This window comes from Euprymna scolopes, chromosome 15, assembly GCF_053919585.1.
Source record: "Euprymna scolopes isolate OS-2025 chromosome 15, ASM5391958v1, whole genome shotgun sequence".
NCBI lineage: Eukaryota > Metazoa > Mollusca > Cephalopoda > Sepiida > Sepiolidae > Euprymna > Euprymna scolopes.
This window is the reverse complement of record NC_136496.1, coordinates 117,011,373-117,028,091: the sequence shown is the minus strand read 5'-3', so window position 1 is coordinate 117,028,091 and position 16,719 is coordinate 117,011,373. Positions and strand designations below refer to the sequence as shown.

At 38.5% G+C, this 16,719-nt stretch overlaps 1 protein-coding gene across 2 annotated transcripts in view; it reads left to right on the top strand.

The window, feature by feature from the left end:
- Nucleotides 1–16,719, top strand: part of LOC145294087 (kelch-like protein 3) — a 102,030-nt gene that overhangs the window by 60,210 nt on the left and 25,101 nt on the right. For both annotated transcript variants that reach the window (XM_080141147.1, XM_080141148.1), the window contains exons 3-5: nt 9,482–9,710; nt 12,165–12,340; nt 14,642–14,738. In XM_080141147.1, the coding sequence (XP_079997273.1) occupies nt 9,482–9,710; nt 12,165–12,340; nt 14,642–14,738 (502 nt within the window). The remainder of the gene's footprint in view (nt 1–9,481; nt 9,711–12,164; nt 12,341–14,641; nt 14,739–16,719) is intronic.

Genomic DNA, 16,719 nt, shown 5'->3' with positions numbered 1-16,719 from the left:
ATCCTCTGCTCTCTCTCTCTCTTTATCCTCTGCTCTCTCTCTCTCTCTTTATCCTCTGCTCTCTCTCTCTCTTTATCCTCTGCTCTCTCTCTCTCTTTATCCTCTGCTCTCTCTCTCTCTTTATCCTCTGCTCTCTCTCTCTCTTTATCCTCTGCTCTCTCTCTGTCTTTATCCTCTGCTCTCTCTCTCTCTCTATATCCTCTGTTCTCTCTCTCTCTATATCCTCTGTTCTCTCTCTCTCTCTTTATCCTCTGTTCTCTTTCTCTCTTTATCCTCTGTTCTCTCTCTCTCTTTATCCTCTGCTCTCTCTCTCTCTTTATCCTCTGCTCTCTCTCTCTTTATCCTCTGCTCTCTCTCTCTCTCTTTATCCTCTGCTCTCTCTCTCTCTTTATCCTCTGCTCTCTCTCTCTCCTTATCCTCTGCTCTCTCTCTCTCTTTATCCTCTGCTCTCTCTCTCTCTCTTTATCCTCTGCGCTCTCTCTCTCTTTATCATCTGCTCTCTCTCTCTTTATCCTCTGCTCTCTCTCTCTATCCTCTGCTCTCTCTCTATCCTCTGCTCTCTCTCTATCCTCTGCTCTCTCTCTATCCTCTGCTCTCTCTCTATCCTCTGCTCTCTCTCTATCCTCTGCTCTCTCTCTATCCTCTGCTCTCTCTCTCTCTTTATCCTCTGCTCTCTCTCTCTCTTTATCCTCTGCTCTCTCTCTCTTTATCCTCTGCTCTCTCTCTCTCTTTATCCCCTGCTCTCTCTCTCTCTCTTTATCCTCTGCTCTCTCTCTCTCTCTTTATCCTCTGCTCTCTCTCTCTCTCTTTATCCTCTGCTCTCTCTCTCTCTCTTTATCCTCTGCTCTCTCTCTCTCTCTTTATCCTCTGCTCTCTCTCTCTCTCTTTATCCTCTGCTCTCTCTCTCTCTCTCTCTTTATCCTCTGCTCTCTCTCTCTCTCTCTCTTTATCCTCTGCTCTCTCTCTCTCTCTCTCTTTATCCTCTGCTCTCTCTCTCTCTTTATCCTCTGCTCTCTCTCTCTCTTTATCCTCTGCTCTCTCTCTCTCTTTATCCTCTGCTCTCTCTCTCTCTTTATCCTCTGCTCTCTCTCTCTCTTTATCCTCTGCTCTCTCTCTCTCTTTATCCTCTGCTCTCTCTCTCTTTATCCTCTGCTCTCTCTCTCTCTTTATCCTCTGCTCTCTCTCTCTCTTTATCCTCTGCTCTCTCTCTCTCTTTATCCTCTGCTCTCTCTCTCTCTTTATCCTCTGCTCTCTCTCTCTTTATCCTCTGCTCTCTCTCTCTTTATCCTCTGCTCTCTCTCTCTTTATCCCCTGCTCTCTCTCTCTCTTTATCCCCTGCTCTCTCTCTCTCTCTCTTTATCCCCTGCTCTCTCTCTCTTTATCCCCTGCTCTCTCTCTCTCTTTATCCCCTGCTCTCTCTCTCTCTCTTTATCCCCTGCTCTCTCTCTCTCTCTTTATCCCCTGCTCTCTCTCTCTCTCTTTATCCCCTGCTCTCTCTCTCTCTCTTTATCCCCTGCTCTCTCTCTCTCTTTATCCCCTGCTCTCTCTCTCTCTTTATCCCCTGCTCTCCCTCTCTCTTTATCCCCTGCTCTCTCTCTCTCTTTATCCCCTGCTCTCTCTCTCTCTCTTTATCCCCTGCTCTCTCTCTCTCTCTTTATCCCCTGCTCTCTCTCTCTCTCTTTATCCCCTGCTCTCTCTCTCTCTCTCTTTATCCCCTGCTCTCTCTCTCTCTCTCTTTATCCCCTGCTCTCTCTCTCTTTATCCCCTGCTCTCTCTCTCTTTATCCCCTGCTCTCTCTCTCTTTATCCCCTGCTCTCTCTCTCTTTATCCCCTGCTCTCTCTCTCTTTATCCCCTGCTCTCTCTCTCTCTCTTTATCCCCTGCTCTCTCTCTCTCTTTATCCCCTGCTCTCTCTCTCTCTTTATCCCCTGCTCTCTCTCTCTCTCTTTATCCCCTGCTCTCTCTCTCTCTTTATCCCCTGCTCTCTCTCTCTCTCTTTATCCCCTGCTCTCTCTCTCTCTCTCTTTATCCCCTGCTCTCTCTCTCTCTCTCTCTTTATCCCCTGCTCTCTCTCTCTCTTTATCCCCTGCTCTCTCTCTCTCTTTATCCCCTGCTCTCTCTCTCTCTCTTTATCCCCTGCTCTCTCTCTCTCTCTTTATCCCCTGCTCTCTCTCTCTCTCTTTATCCCCTGCTCTCTCTCTCTCTCTTTATCCCCTGCTCTCTCTCTCTCTCTTTATCCCCTGCTCTCTCTCTCTCTTTATCCCCTGCTCTCTCTCTCTCTCTTTATCCCCTGCTCTCTCTCTCTCTCTTTATCCCCTGCTCTCTCTCTCTCTCTTTATCCCCTGCTCTCTCTCTCTCTCTTTATCCCCTGCTCTCTCTCTCTCTCTCTTTATCCCCTGCTCTCTCTCTCTCTCTCTTTATCCCCTGCTCTCTCTCTCTCTTTATCCCCTGCTCTCTCTCTCTCTTTATCCCCTGCTCTCTCTCTCTCTTTATCCCCTGCTCTCTCTCTCTCTCTTTATCCCCTGCTCTCTCTCTCTCTCTTTATCCCCTGCTCTCTCTCTCTCTCTTTATCCCCTGCTCTCTCTCTCTCTCTTTATCCCCTGCTCTCTCTCTCTCTCTTTATCCCCTGCTCTCTCTCTCTCTCTCTTTATCCCCTGCTCTCTCTCTCTCTCTCTTTATCCCCTGCTCTCTCTCTCTCTCTCTTTATCCCCTGCTCTCTCTCTCTCTCTCTTTATCCCCTGCTCTCTCTCTCTCTCTTTATCCCCTGCTCTCTCTCTCTCTCTTTATCCCCTGCTCTCTCTCTCTCTTTATCCCCTGCTCTCTCTCTCTCTCTCTTTATCCCCTGCTCTCTCTCTCTCTCTCTTTATCCCCTGCTCTCTCTCTCTCTCTTTATCCCCTGCTCTCTCTCTCTCTCTCTCTCTCTCTCTTTATCCCCTGCTCTCTCTCTCTCTCTCTCTCTCTTTATCCCCTGCTCTCTCTCTCTCTCTTTATCCCCTGCTCTCTCTCTCTCTCTCTCTTTATCCCCTGCTCTCTCTCTCTCTCTTTATCCCCTGCTCTCTCTCTCTCTTTATCCCCTGCTCTCTCTCTCTTTATCCCCTGCTCTCTCTCTCTCTCTCTCTTTATCCCCTGCTCTCTCTCTCTTTATCCCCGGCTCTCTCTCTCTTTATCCCCTTCTCTCTCCCTCTCTCTCTTTATCCCCTTCTCTCTCCCTCTCTCTCTTTATCCCCTGCTCTCTCCCTCTCTCTCTTTATCCCCTGCTTTCTCTCTCTCTCTCTTTATCCCCTGCTCTCTTTCTCTTTATCCCCTGCTCTCTCTCTCTTTCTCTTTATCCCCTGCTCTTTCTCTTTATCCCCTGCTCTTTCTCTTTATCCCCTGCTCTCTCTCTCTTTATCCCCTGCTCTCTCTCTTTCTCTTTATCCCCTGCTCTCTCTCTTTCTCTTTATCCCCTGCTCTCTCTCTCTCTTTCTCTTTATCCCTTGCTCTCTCTCTTTCTCTTTATCCCCTGCTCTCTCTCTTTCTCTTTATCCCCTGCTCTCTCTTTCTCTTTATCCCCTGCTCTCTCTCTCTCTTTATCCCCTGCTCTCTCTCTCTCTTTATCCCCTGCTCTCTCTCTCTCTTTATCCCCTGCTCTCTCTCTGTCTCTTAATCCCCTGCTCTCTCTGTCTCTTAATCCCCTGCTCTCTGTCTCTTAATCCCCTGCTCTCTCTCTCTGTATCCCCTGCTCTCTCTCTCTCTTTATCCCCTGCTCTCTCTCTCTCTTTATCCCCTGCTCTCTCTCTCTTTGTGCTCTGCTCTCTCTCTCTCTTTCTCTCTTTGTCCTCTGCGCTCTCTCTCTCTCTCTCTCTTTGTCCTCTGCTCTCTCTCTCTCTTTGTCCTCTGCTCTCTCTCTCTCTCTTTGTCCTCTGCTCTCTCTCTCTCTCTTTGTCCTCTGCTCTCTCTCTCTTTGTCCTCTGCTCTCTCTCTCTCTCTCTCTTTGTCCTCTGCTCTCTCTCTCTCTCTCTCTTTATCCTCTGCTCTCTCTCTCTCTCTCTTTGTCCTCTGCTCTCTCTCTTTATCCTCGGCTCTCTCTCTCTCTCTTTATCCTCGGCTCTCTCTCTCTCTCTTTATCCTCGGCTCTCTCTCTCTCCTTCCTCGGCTCTCTCTCTCTCTCATATAAAATAACATCTTGATCAGAGGTTTAAAAAAAAGAAAGAAAACAATAAAACGTAGTAAAAAGTTTATTAAAAAACGAAAAAGAAAGGAAAGAAGAAAATATCAATTTCTATATAGAACTCATTTGTTCCAAATCATTTTAAATGGCAGATGGGCGAGATGTGAACATTACTATTTGTTTTCTCCCTTCCCCTAAACACATAAAATGGTTTTGTCTGGCAGTTTTGTACTTGGTAAATCTTGTGTAATGGAGCAAATATATATTTATTAATATACATACACAAATGTCTGTTTTTCAAAGGAGTGACCACTTATACAGGCCCGGAGGCGACTCGAGGATAAGGGTTAATGAGTGTACAGTGGTCAAAGGGAACATGTCATCATTAGTAGTGGAAATTTGGTAAATTGGATTACTTAAGGGGATGGTTCATCAAGAATTTGTTTATGTTAGACTTGAAGACAACCATACGAAGTCTACTTTAAACTTGGTCAAGGCAGGATAAGTTGCATCTAAGATGTGGCAACAGTACTCTGTTCTTGGATGTACTTGGCTCTTATACAGGTAGAGAATTGCATCAGCAGCGAGATATCTACTGAAGCGATAGAACGATCCCACCATTTTTTCCAGCAGCCCTGGCAAGATGAGTCATTCATTTCAACTGATGCCAGATACGGATCAGAGCATTGATGATGGAAAGATAGAAGCTTGGTCTTAGATGCATTAAAATTAACCAGCCACCTCTTTCCCAATTGCACCACGTGATCAAGATCAGAGGAGAGAGAATCAGAGAGAACTTGGTCGTTTATGGCCTTTTGAAGTGTTAACATAGATGATAGTGTGTCTTCAAATGATGTAAGGATGTGATTTGGAAGATCATTGATGTAGATCAGGAAGAGAGTTGGGCCCAGGATGGACTCCTGAGGGACTCCAGCATTAATACTGTGAGTTTCTGATTTCTGCCCATCACACCACTACTCTTATGAACCTATCAGAGAGAAATGATTTAATAATTGAAAAGGATTTTGTGGAGTAGGCCTTTATGCCATAGGCCTTTGATATGTGAAGGGCAATTGCCCTAGAAAGGAAACCTCCATCGAGAGATTCGCTAATCCTATGAGATATAATTGTTAGCACATCTGCTGTAGATCTAGCAGAACAGAAACCATATTGCATATCACCGAGGAAGTTATTTTTGCCGAGGTGGTTGACTACTACTCTATTTAACATAGATTCTAGCAACTTACTCATGACACACAAGAGACTGATTGGTCTGTATTGAGAGGGAGATAATCGATCATCTGAATTTAAATATGGGGCATACTGATAAGGTTTTCCAGGGTGTTGGGAAGCAATTCTCCTGAAGACAACACTTAAACAGCTTTGTAAGTATGGGAGCTAGTTCTGGTTGAAGTTTTTTGGAGCAACATAATAGGAATGCCGTCAGGGCCAGTTGCTTTACTGGAATCAAGGTTTTGGATTAGGTTGGCAATCACAGATATTTGTATGTCGCATAGTGTGTTTTCAGACAGAGGAAGAAATCCGGGAGTTGGCGGCCCTGATCACATAGGGTACAATTAGCTGCAAAGATTTTAGCAAAGAGTTTGACTTTGTCCGGTGCTGACGAGATTACCTCAGATCCATTGATGATGGTTGAGATAGAGCACACACTTTTGTTCAGGATTCTGTTATTTGCCAAAATTGGTGGGAACCAGCTACTTTGGACTTGATGGACTGAGCATACAACTCTCTCGCATTCTTTATTACTTTTTTACAATGATTGCTGGCGGTCATGAAGGCGGCTTTAGTCTCAGTACATCTATTACGTTGGAAGCAATAGAAATAGTGATTTCTGTGCGCAATTGCAGCAGCACATTCTGGAGAGAACCATGGCTGGCTATTAGGTTTTTGATGGAATTTTTCGGAGGGTATGAAGCGATCTATACTTACAATTAACCATTCGGTCAGTTCTGATACTATGGAGGATACATTCTTTTTAAACATGGAACGAAGAGGTATATCTGATATAAATGTATGAAAGCTATCCCAGTCAGCCATAGAGTATTTATATACGGTACGATGAAGAGGTAGGTCGGAGGGCTTATTAAATTTTGTTTTTATCTTAATGGAAACAACCGAGTGCTCGGAAGATCATAGTAAGGACAGAGCGGAAGATGAACATAGTTGTGAGAAAAAGGTCTAGGAGACTTGCATACTGACTATCAGTGTCGGATACACATTGATCTTTATTATAGAGTGGAGAGTTGTAATTCTGGGGTTATCTGCCCCTTTCTTGATTATTGATTCCTGTATTATCTTTGTACAGTGGCCTAGTATTTAGGTTTGTATATTTTCAGTCATATATTTTTATAGCCCAGACACATTCGGATATAAATAAAGATTAATAAAGTCGATAAGTATTTAATTTTTTTGCTTACCTGTTTCGATTTGAAGGCTACATAAGTAGAATAACCCGCCACTCTTTCTCTCACACTAAGAAAAGTAATTAAGAATGACTTTGATGTTCACCTACTGCTGTATTTTTCTCTTGTACTATTAAAATAAATATTTGTAGACGTAACATTTAATCAAGGAGTTATTTTGGATATCTCAAAAGTAAATGTCGGTTTGGTAGTAAATACTGATTTAAATAATGAAAAAAATAAAAATTAAATTGCAGCTGTTTCATTGTTTAATCAACTATTAACTTTGCTCCAGTTATTTGCTAAAAAAAACAATCAGATGTTTTCCTAACGATGTATAGATTCAGTATCTCAATTCTACTGCTGCTGATAGGAACATGTTTAGCACCTAGCATTGTTTCTAGCTTGGTTAGATCAGTGATTCCCAACCACTGTGTTGGTAGCATATTCATGTGCCGTATTCATGTACCACAAAGAGATAATAGCAAGAAGGCATTCAATTTGTCTTTGTTTTATAAAGACATTTCATTTTTCATTTTTTTTTTTTTTCCTAGAATTATCAGACAATTTTTTGAGTTTATGCAAAGAGGAAGAATTAGCAAGTCTTTTCAGTGATTGTGATTTCAAATTGAAGTCCTGAACATTTTTGCCATTTTTGGGGGAAGAGAGAAACAAAATTACTTTTTGGATTTCTGTTAAGAGTGTGCCCCTTTCACATTCGTCCACATATTGCAACATTAGTTAAGAAAACACCAGGCACACCTGTTCCACTGACATTCACCATTATTAGTCTATACCAAATATTGAATACAGGATATGTTGATTCATTATGTGAATAAAAAATCACTTTATATAATTTTCTTTGTTTTTTTTTTTTTATTTTTATTTTTTTTTTTATTGCAAAGAGGATTTGTAAGAGGATTATTTATGAATCCAAACTATTTTTTGTGATAGGTGTGCCACAAAAATTTAAAAAAAACAAAAAACAACTCAATAGTGTATTGTCATGTAAAAAAGGTTGGGAACCACTGATATAGACGATGGTCACATCTTTGGAAATATACCAAGATTTACACTGACAATTAATATAATGCTATAAAATGGTGAAGGAGAAAAAGGAATAAACTGGCAGTCTAATCAGATGCTGTATCTGGTATATGCTCTCAACTGTGAGAGTTGAGGACATGTGTTGCATGGAGAGAAACAATACAAGAATGATATGATGGATCTGTACTGCTCTGGAGAAGATTGAATCTGGACAGTATAGGGCAGCCATTCTCAACCTTTCCTCCATTATTAACCTCTCAGCTTTATGTATTTCCCATTTCCCTTTTACTATAATTAAAAAACTTCATAACCATCATGAAGTGACAGAAAAACAAGGTCAAGAAGAACCTTTTCATTTAGGACTTTAGATTTTGTATAAATGCAACACAACAATGCAGTAAAAGCCATATTGGACATATGAATCCAGGTGTGTACATTTCTTAGACATGACAATCTGGAAAGAAATAATTATTTTTAAATTATCAGGTATTTCAATTATTTACCCCCAATTATATATTTTTTTACCCCTGGTTGAGAACCTCTGGTATAGGGAGATGTGTGCAGAACAGGAGATTCTGATGGTATGTCCACATTGAAAGAATGGATAAAAGTTTCTAGGTTAGTAGATGTAAAACAGTTGAGGTAGTAGGGTTATTTTACATGGGGATGTTGAGGAAAAGATGAGAGGAAGTGATAAAGATGAATTTTGTAATCTCGTAAGGGAATTAACAGAAATCTTCAATCACGTCGCAACGATCACCAACAAATCTCCATCTCCAATGTTGGTATTTGTTTGCTTCTCCATGAGAGCAAAATGCGACACAGTCGTTTTTAATGGGGGGGGGGGAGCTTCAAAAATGACAAAAATAAAAAATTGTTTGAGTATAGAATGGTTTCCCCTCCATTGAGTAAGGACAAATTAGCTTAAGTATAGCATCAAAACAGATACTACACTCTAATCTTAACTCGAATCTCCTTTCCAATGTTCTCTCTCCTCTGTCAAAAATATCAACTTTGTCTTTTTCAATCCGTCCTTCTTAAAGTATTTGTTCTTCTCGTATGCAAAAGAATACTATTGTGGATACAAAATAGTCGCAGTTTTGCTCATAGCAAGTACATGTACACAACACTTCCACTTTGAGGCATATACAGTTATCACCCTTATTTCCAGCAGTTGCATGTTTCAGCCGATAGGTGGCGATGTCAGCTTCCTCTTCCATCTCTCTCTCTCTTTCCTGTGGCATCAGACAAGAACGAATAGGCACTCATGCAAACCAACCCAATTATGAAACGATCTATGCATATCAAACAGCCTTACAGAGGTAAGTTAAATTGGGGTGGAATACGGTTATTTCCTCCAATCGGTAACGGTATGTTCCAAACCCACCCAACATTCTTTCATTTTTTTTTTTTTTTTAGTTGTCATGCTATGTGTTCACAGGTAAATGATCTTGAGTCTTTATGACTTGCTCTGTCATCTGTAATAATTTATCCAGCATACTCGTAGTTAGTTTCATTGTATGCTCCATTCTTCTGGCTGATTAAAATTAAAAACTAAATGTATTTTCTTTCAATTTATTAAGTCGTCTGCTTGCCTTTTTATTGGCTAATCGTGTTTGTTGTCGCTTTCTTATTGATTGATCAACTTGATCAGCACTCAACATATTCCAGCAGTTTGCATCAGTTCTGGTCGAACCCTGGCAGACATTTACAAAAAAATCTGGTTCATAAGATGCAATAGTACCATTTCTGTATTTATTTTTATTGACCCCCATCAGTTAATAACCTTTCATTTTGTTAACAATAAATTTTGAATTTCTTTTAATGATTTTTCTCTATTTGTTTTTTTAAAATTTTTTCAGAATGGGCAAACTTTGTGATGTGACCCTGCTGGCTGGAGATGTTGAAATCTCGGCCCATCGTGCCGTCCTGGCCTCCTGCAGCCCTTACTTCTATGCCATGTTTACTGTGGAAATGGCAGAATCTAAAGCTAAAAAGGTCACATTGCAGCAGATCGATCCGACTGCTTTGAGTATGCTTATTGACTTTGTTTACACTTCTGAGATTCATGTCACGGAAGACAATGTACAGGTATGAACGAATCTTTTTCATTTTGACATGATTAGATTTTGATGTGAACATGATTGTAAAGTAAACAAAATTACATATTGCTTTCGCGTATGATTTAATGTGAAATCCAAATTAGTGACAATAACAGTATTAAAGAATGTTCGTGAAGCAATATTAGGAAATGTTCGTGAAGCAATATTAGGAAATGTTCGTGAAGCAATATTAGGAAATGTTCGTGAAGCAATATTAGGAAATGTTCGTGAAACAATATTAGGAAATGTTCGTGAAGCAATATTAGGAAATGTTCGTGAAACAATATTAGGAAATGTTCGTGAAACAATATTAGGAAATGTTCGTGAAGCAATATTAGGAAATGTTCGTGAAGCAATATTAGGAAATGTTCGTGAAGCAATATTAGGAAATGTTCGTGAAGCAATATTAGGAAATGTTCGTGAAACAATATTAGGAAATGTTCGTGAAACAATATTAGGAAATGTTTTTGAATTTTTTGAGATTAGGATAATTCTGACTATTCCTATCTCGAGTGTTATTCTCACAACATTTTCATCGGTATACCCTCTGACCTTCTTTCAGGTGTACTTTGCCGAACTTTTTGCCCTCCGAACAAACGGTTCCCCAGTTCGATACAAAACACCTGATGAAGGCCGGAGGGCAAAACAGCCAAAACGTTGTGACTATAACAACCAAGATGAGGAAGTCAGTCCGACAATCTCAATCAATGAAAGCACCTCATCTCAAAAATACAGACAATTACTATTGGGAATTTTTCTGTCAAACTCTGGAATCTGCATGGAATTTTGAACGGGACCCTTTATTTAATCCATGGGAGTAGTATGCTCTTGTTTCGTCAGCCATGACTGGGTAGAAGTCTTAAGTTATTCGCAATTGCATTTTTAGTATTGCCTCCACTGTCCACTGAGGATTGAATAAGATACATCTAAAGAAGGTCGGAGGTTACATCGGCAATAATATTGTGACAATAATGGGGATGATGAGAATGATAAACTAAATAATACAATATTATTAGACAAGAACATCATTATTAGATTTGGTTCAAAGGACAGCTTTTAGAAATTGTCTTAAGGTCAAAGAAATAAAGGAAAATCTGTCTTAATTCTCCTGTGTAATAAAATGACATTTTTTGCTACTTCAGCAATTGTAGGAAAATAACCAAACACTTTCTATGCAAATCTTTAACACTCACCACTTACAACAACTCCTAAAGCACGTTTCATGGAAGTATGCTTACATTTTATCCTCATTTACAGATTATTACATTTAATCCAACTAAACTGACTCTCAAATACGTACTCCCGTAGTATACGTAGGTAGAAAAGACTTTAACTTTTCTGCAATTAAATCCTCCAACAAAACTCTATCATTGCGTGAATTCCTTCATAAGTATAACTTTCATTAAGCCACTATTTTCTATTTCATTTCAAAACTAATACTATTGTAACATGGTAGTTGCATTTTAACGTAGATCCACAAGTTGCATCCAGAGACCGTTGCAAAGGGAAAAAAGAGAAAAGAAATTCAACTCTTTTTTTTTTTTTTTTTTTTTTTTTTTAAGTTGAAATCAAAGGCATTTATTCATGGTACTTTCCAAAAATGCATTATATCTTGTTTTAAAAGCCTTTTAGTTTGCCATGCAGATAAATTAGCCTGCTGTCTCAAACACATGCTTTAAAAGTCTCTCACGCCACCATGTGGCCACATGTTTATCTCATGCCAGCATGCCTTGCCAGTTCTTTCATCACATGGTGTCTTTTTTTCTCTGTTTTCCTTTTTCGTTTTTTTCCTCCACTGTGACATCAGCTCACACATATGGCTGCTGCTGCTAAATACGTGTCAGCAGCTCTGGTACACTACTCCCTACATATTATGTTAGATTTTAAACTTAAATAACTCTATGACTTTCATTTACATCCTGCCTATGTCCCTAAATATAATCAGGGAATAATTCCATTCTAGCAATGCCATCTACACACTTATAATACATAAAATTGCACTACATTGAATTAACATTTTGCATTCAAAATGGCAACTTAACATAGCACATATCCACATATCTGTATACAAAGTGTCCGACTCCATTCTTTTTAGTATTTCTTTCTTAACTAAAACAAAACAATAAACTATTTCCTTTTTTAACTTCTTGACCATAGTATTTGCGAAACTACTATTGCTAATAATACATAACATCAACAAAATAAAAGAAATTTCTGGTGATCTGCTTTTAACATCGAGGGGTTTGCGATGAATCATTGAAGATTGTCCATGGAATTTCTTGAGTTTATTTTTCTCGGGCAATGCCGGAACACAGGCAGCTAGTTTATATATGAGAATAAGTTTAGATATAACTACTTGAAATCAAAGAATGTTTTTGTGTTCACAGTGTATTTGATTCAACATAATTTGCTCATATGTTTTTCCTTACTATTTTTTCTTCAGACTTTGCTGTCTGCCTCAAATCTGCTGCAACTAATCGAAGTCCAAGAAGCCTGCTGTGAATTCTTACAAAGTCAACTCCATCCCTCCAACTGCTTAGGAATTAAAGCCTTTGCTGACCTCCACGACTGCACCGATCTCCACATTTATACGCGCACCTACATTGAACAACATTTTAGGTTAGAACAAAAAAATCCATGCTTTTTTACTTTTATTCTTAATGAAAGTCTTTTTTCCCTTTTTTGTAACATATTGTGGTGAATATCTTAAATCTTCCCCTCCTCCTGTGTCCCTGTGTCTCAGTAATGCTAGCATTGATATCTGGCATTGCCTGGAACCATATAGAAAATAATGAAGCAATATAGAATAGAAAAGTTAAAGTAGGTGTGCCATTTTTTTTTTTTTTTTTAATTTGCTTTCTCTCTTCTTCACTACCTCTATCAACCCTCCCCTCTCTCAAGTACACCAAAGGTCCCAATTTATCTCCCTGAGAAGGTAAAGTTAGATGCAACGTCATTTTTATTATGTAGAGAATATCCAACACCTCAGTAATAAGAATTGGCCCAGTCAAGAAGAATTTTCTCTCCTCCGACCAAAAATACAACAGATATGACGCTTTGATCCTAGCCCAGATGCCAAGAAATAATTGTTCCTGATTATAAATATCTATTCATACCAGTCAGGGATTCGTCTTTGAAAATCACTCTCGGACTGATGTATGCTCCTGTTCAGTCTTAGGAGGTACATCCTCCTAGGTTTTAGCTTCTTCTTAAAAGGTGTTAATTTATCATTAATCGCCTGAAGCACTTCTACCAGGGAATGTCAATGGGGCTACTCAGGCATTTTTTGGTGAGCCAGAGTGCACTAATCTTAGTCTATTTGTTTCTCAACTTAACACCTAATCTTGTCCATCCTTCCGGAGAGGTAAATAAAATAAGTATCCCTGTTTGTACTGACTTCTTTGTATCTTCTGAATAATGCCTGAATACATTCCATCTGCATCGTGTCTTATTTATGGCAATTTCTTCGGCATATATGAAGAAGCCAGTACAATAAGGAACTCGTATAAGCAGGAGTAGTCCATTATTATACTGGAGGTAGTGAGGGTTGGATGTTCACCACATATATAAATATAACATAGTGTAAAGGATTTCTTCGATACCTATAGATTGTCTGATTACAGAAACAGCTGTTTGTTTGTCTCTGACACATACGTCAGTAGATGCTCAGTAAATAATGACATCTCTCTATAGCCATAGCATTAGCCAGTATTTTGGGAAATTTGTATTTTGTAATGTATTAATATTGTTGGTGAGTTCCTCACAAATTTTAGACTGTCATGAAGATCTTATATTATCAAGGATTTGTTTTAGTTTTTTACTAATATCAATATTTAAGCATTTAAAAAAGCCAACAAGGTCATCTTTTTAAAAAAATTTTTATTCAGTTCTTGTTCAGAATTCTCCCTATATTAAAAAAAAAAAAAAAAATCTTTGACGTATGTGAAATATTACTTTAAAAAAATTAAATAAAATTTTATGAGTAACTGAGGAGCGACTGTCTCACATTGCTATTTTAAAAACGAGAAACCAAGGGAGATAATTCAACAATTTAAACCTGCAAGATTTATGCTGTAATGACTATGAATTCTCATTACTCGCTTAAAAATGATTTTCTTTATAAAAATAAAACTACTTGATCAATTTTGTGATTTTTGGAGTATGATAATTTCTTTTTGTCACAGGTACATCATCATCATATCAATTTTTCTTTTTATTTATTTGTGGACCGTTATTCTCCTCTTAATTGTTGTTGCTTCACCACGTTTTGTCTAACTTTTCCTCTGGCCTTCTTCAGGTGGTTAACCGCGACAGGATAGGAATACTGAGTCTTAACTGTATCATCAGTAATTACTGCCTTCCATAGTTGTCTCTCCATCTTTTAGCCAACTAATCCTCTGGCCTGCTTTGGGTAGGATTGACACCACTATCTTCAGACAGTGCTCACTTGGAACCTTAAATATTCAATACCTCTATCCACTATGCTACGCCAGAGGATTAGTTGGTCAAAACATGATGAGACGGCAACAACTATGGAAGGCAGTAATTACTGAGGATACAGTTAAGAGACTCAGTATTTCTATCCCGTTGTGGTGTTTAACCACTTGAAGAAGGCCAGAGGAATAGTTGACCGAAACGTTGTGAAACAACAATTATGAAGATGAGGATGATAGTCTTCAAATAAATAAATAAAAAATACGAATTACTAATCTCAAAGGATTCCAATAAAAAAAGATTTTTCTTTTGTCTTTTAAGGGAATTCTGGATGAGAACCATTGATTCTTATCTGTACACAAACACAATTTGATTTTTAGAAAATTTTCAAACCAGTTATTAAAATTGTTTTTAAAGCTAGTTCTAATCTTATGTAAAATCTATTTTTTAAACAATCGTTTTTTTTTTTGTTTTGTTTTTCACCAGCGAGGTTGTCCATTATGATGAATTTTTATCCTTATCAGCTCCCCAGGTGGGCAAACTTATTGCAAGTGATAGACTCACTGTACCATCAGAAGAACAGGTACGTGCACAACTGGAATTTTTTATATAATTATCAGGTCGGTATAAGGGATTTATTCATTTATCAGACTTAGCTAAGCAAATAAAAACGTGTCATCCTGACTGATATCAACACTTTTGATCGGACTGTATGAAGAGAAAGTATATGATTGTTTTGCATTGCCCATTTTGGAGTCTGAGACACTCACAGCACTCTAAATACTCAAATCTCTGTCAATGAAACTCCAACCTCTGCCCCATTGATAAAATGTTCCATTCTCATGCCTATTTCAAGCCCTTGTATTCCCCCCCCCACGACGTAAATACCCTCAACTTCCCGACAAGCAGCAAAATTCTGCCCCTACACTGTAGAGACCCCCCCCCCTAGATGCCAGAAAACTTACGCAAGTAGTTTTTCCCCCTCAAACTGCTAAACTTCAGAATTTCCTCCTGGGTTCATATTTGCCTGACTGTACTGACATCAAGTGTATTGTGGACAGACATCTTGCTGCTCAACTCCCTACATAGTATCCCTGCAAATTTTGTCAGCCTGATGATGATAAGGTAACTTTAATTCAAGGGAGGTAACTACACATACCGGTTATAAAAAAAAATCCTAGAATCTTTTATATTTGTACAAATTTTATATAGACCACCATTCCATCCCTGTCACCCAATTTTGGGTTATGGACCACAAACCAAAAGTTCACCAAACATCCCAATCTTGGATCAGCTTTTTATCGTCATGTATGACTAATCTTTTTCACATCTGTAAGTACAGACCAATTTTCAAAGGAAATAGTGGATGCTTCATATTGATATTAACGATTTTATTCAATAAACACTGTGAAAACTGTACCGAGATGAAAACAGTACGACTGCAGTTTACAAAATGTCATGAACTAATAATGTTATTATTTAGAAAGCCATTATTTACAAGGGGAGGAGGTCTTTGTTAACTATTCTGTATTTTCACCTAACAATTTGATAAACAAGATACTGTGAAAATTAAACTTGAAAATTCTATCTAAAAAATAGCATGTAAACTGCACAACTACCAAAGAAATAAATAACATTCAATAAATGGGACAAGAGAATACATTTCAATAGAAAATAAACACAAGAAAGAAATGAACGCGTTATATTCACCTTATCAATAATCTACTGCTGCTGCTGCTGTTGTTGTTTTGGTCACTACCATCATCACAATCATCATTAACCTAGATTCTTTTCTTGAAACCGACACTGATTGTTTAATTTTTGGTCTCTAACAAAGGAGGGATTGGACCTAGGAATTCACTTATCTGTTCATCTGTTCACTTTTTTCTCAATAACCACACCTTGGATTTTCTTAAATTTTGCACAAACATTAGTAATGGTGAAAGTAAATTTTTGCCAGAACGGATTTTCCAGGATAACTCTGGTTGCTTCCTTGGGGGCCATTATAGGGGTAAAATTGCCCTAAAATCGTTCATCCATTGGTACTTTTCTCAACCATACCTTGGATTTTTAAAACTTTTGCACAAACATTAGTCATGGTGAAAGTGAATTTTTCACTCGTAGAGGGGGACTTTGCATGCTCAGCAAATTTTTAACAGGATTTATTAAAAAGGAAAAAAACAAAATTTTATGTGCGTGAGATAACCCATTTTGCTATATCTGGCTACCATTTTTTGCTCGCTGACTCCCATTTTAGGCACAGCATATAAACGCATCTTTCCTCGTTCAAATCTCACTGGCTAAGAGGATAAGAGAGGTCTCACCGGAAGTCATGTGACTAGCATTATTCAATAGTAATAGCAAATAATACTTAAAAAAGGAACAATGTTTACCATTTTATATTTTTAACCAGCTGTAATGAAATAAGGAGGGATTAGTATTTCTCTTTGATCTCTTCACTATTTTCTCTTTGACATGTGCGTTCTGCCATAAAAATAAGGCAGCAGTTATTGATAAAAAAGTGAGGATGATTATAAAAGTTAAACTGTTCTAAGCATTGCTAA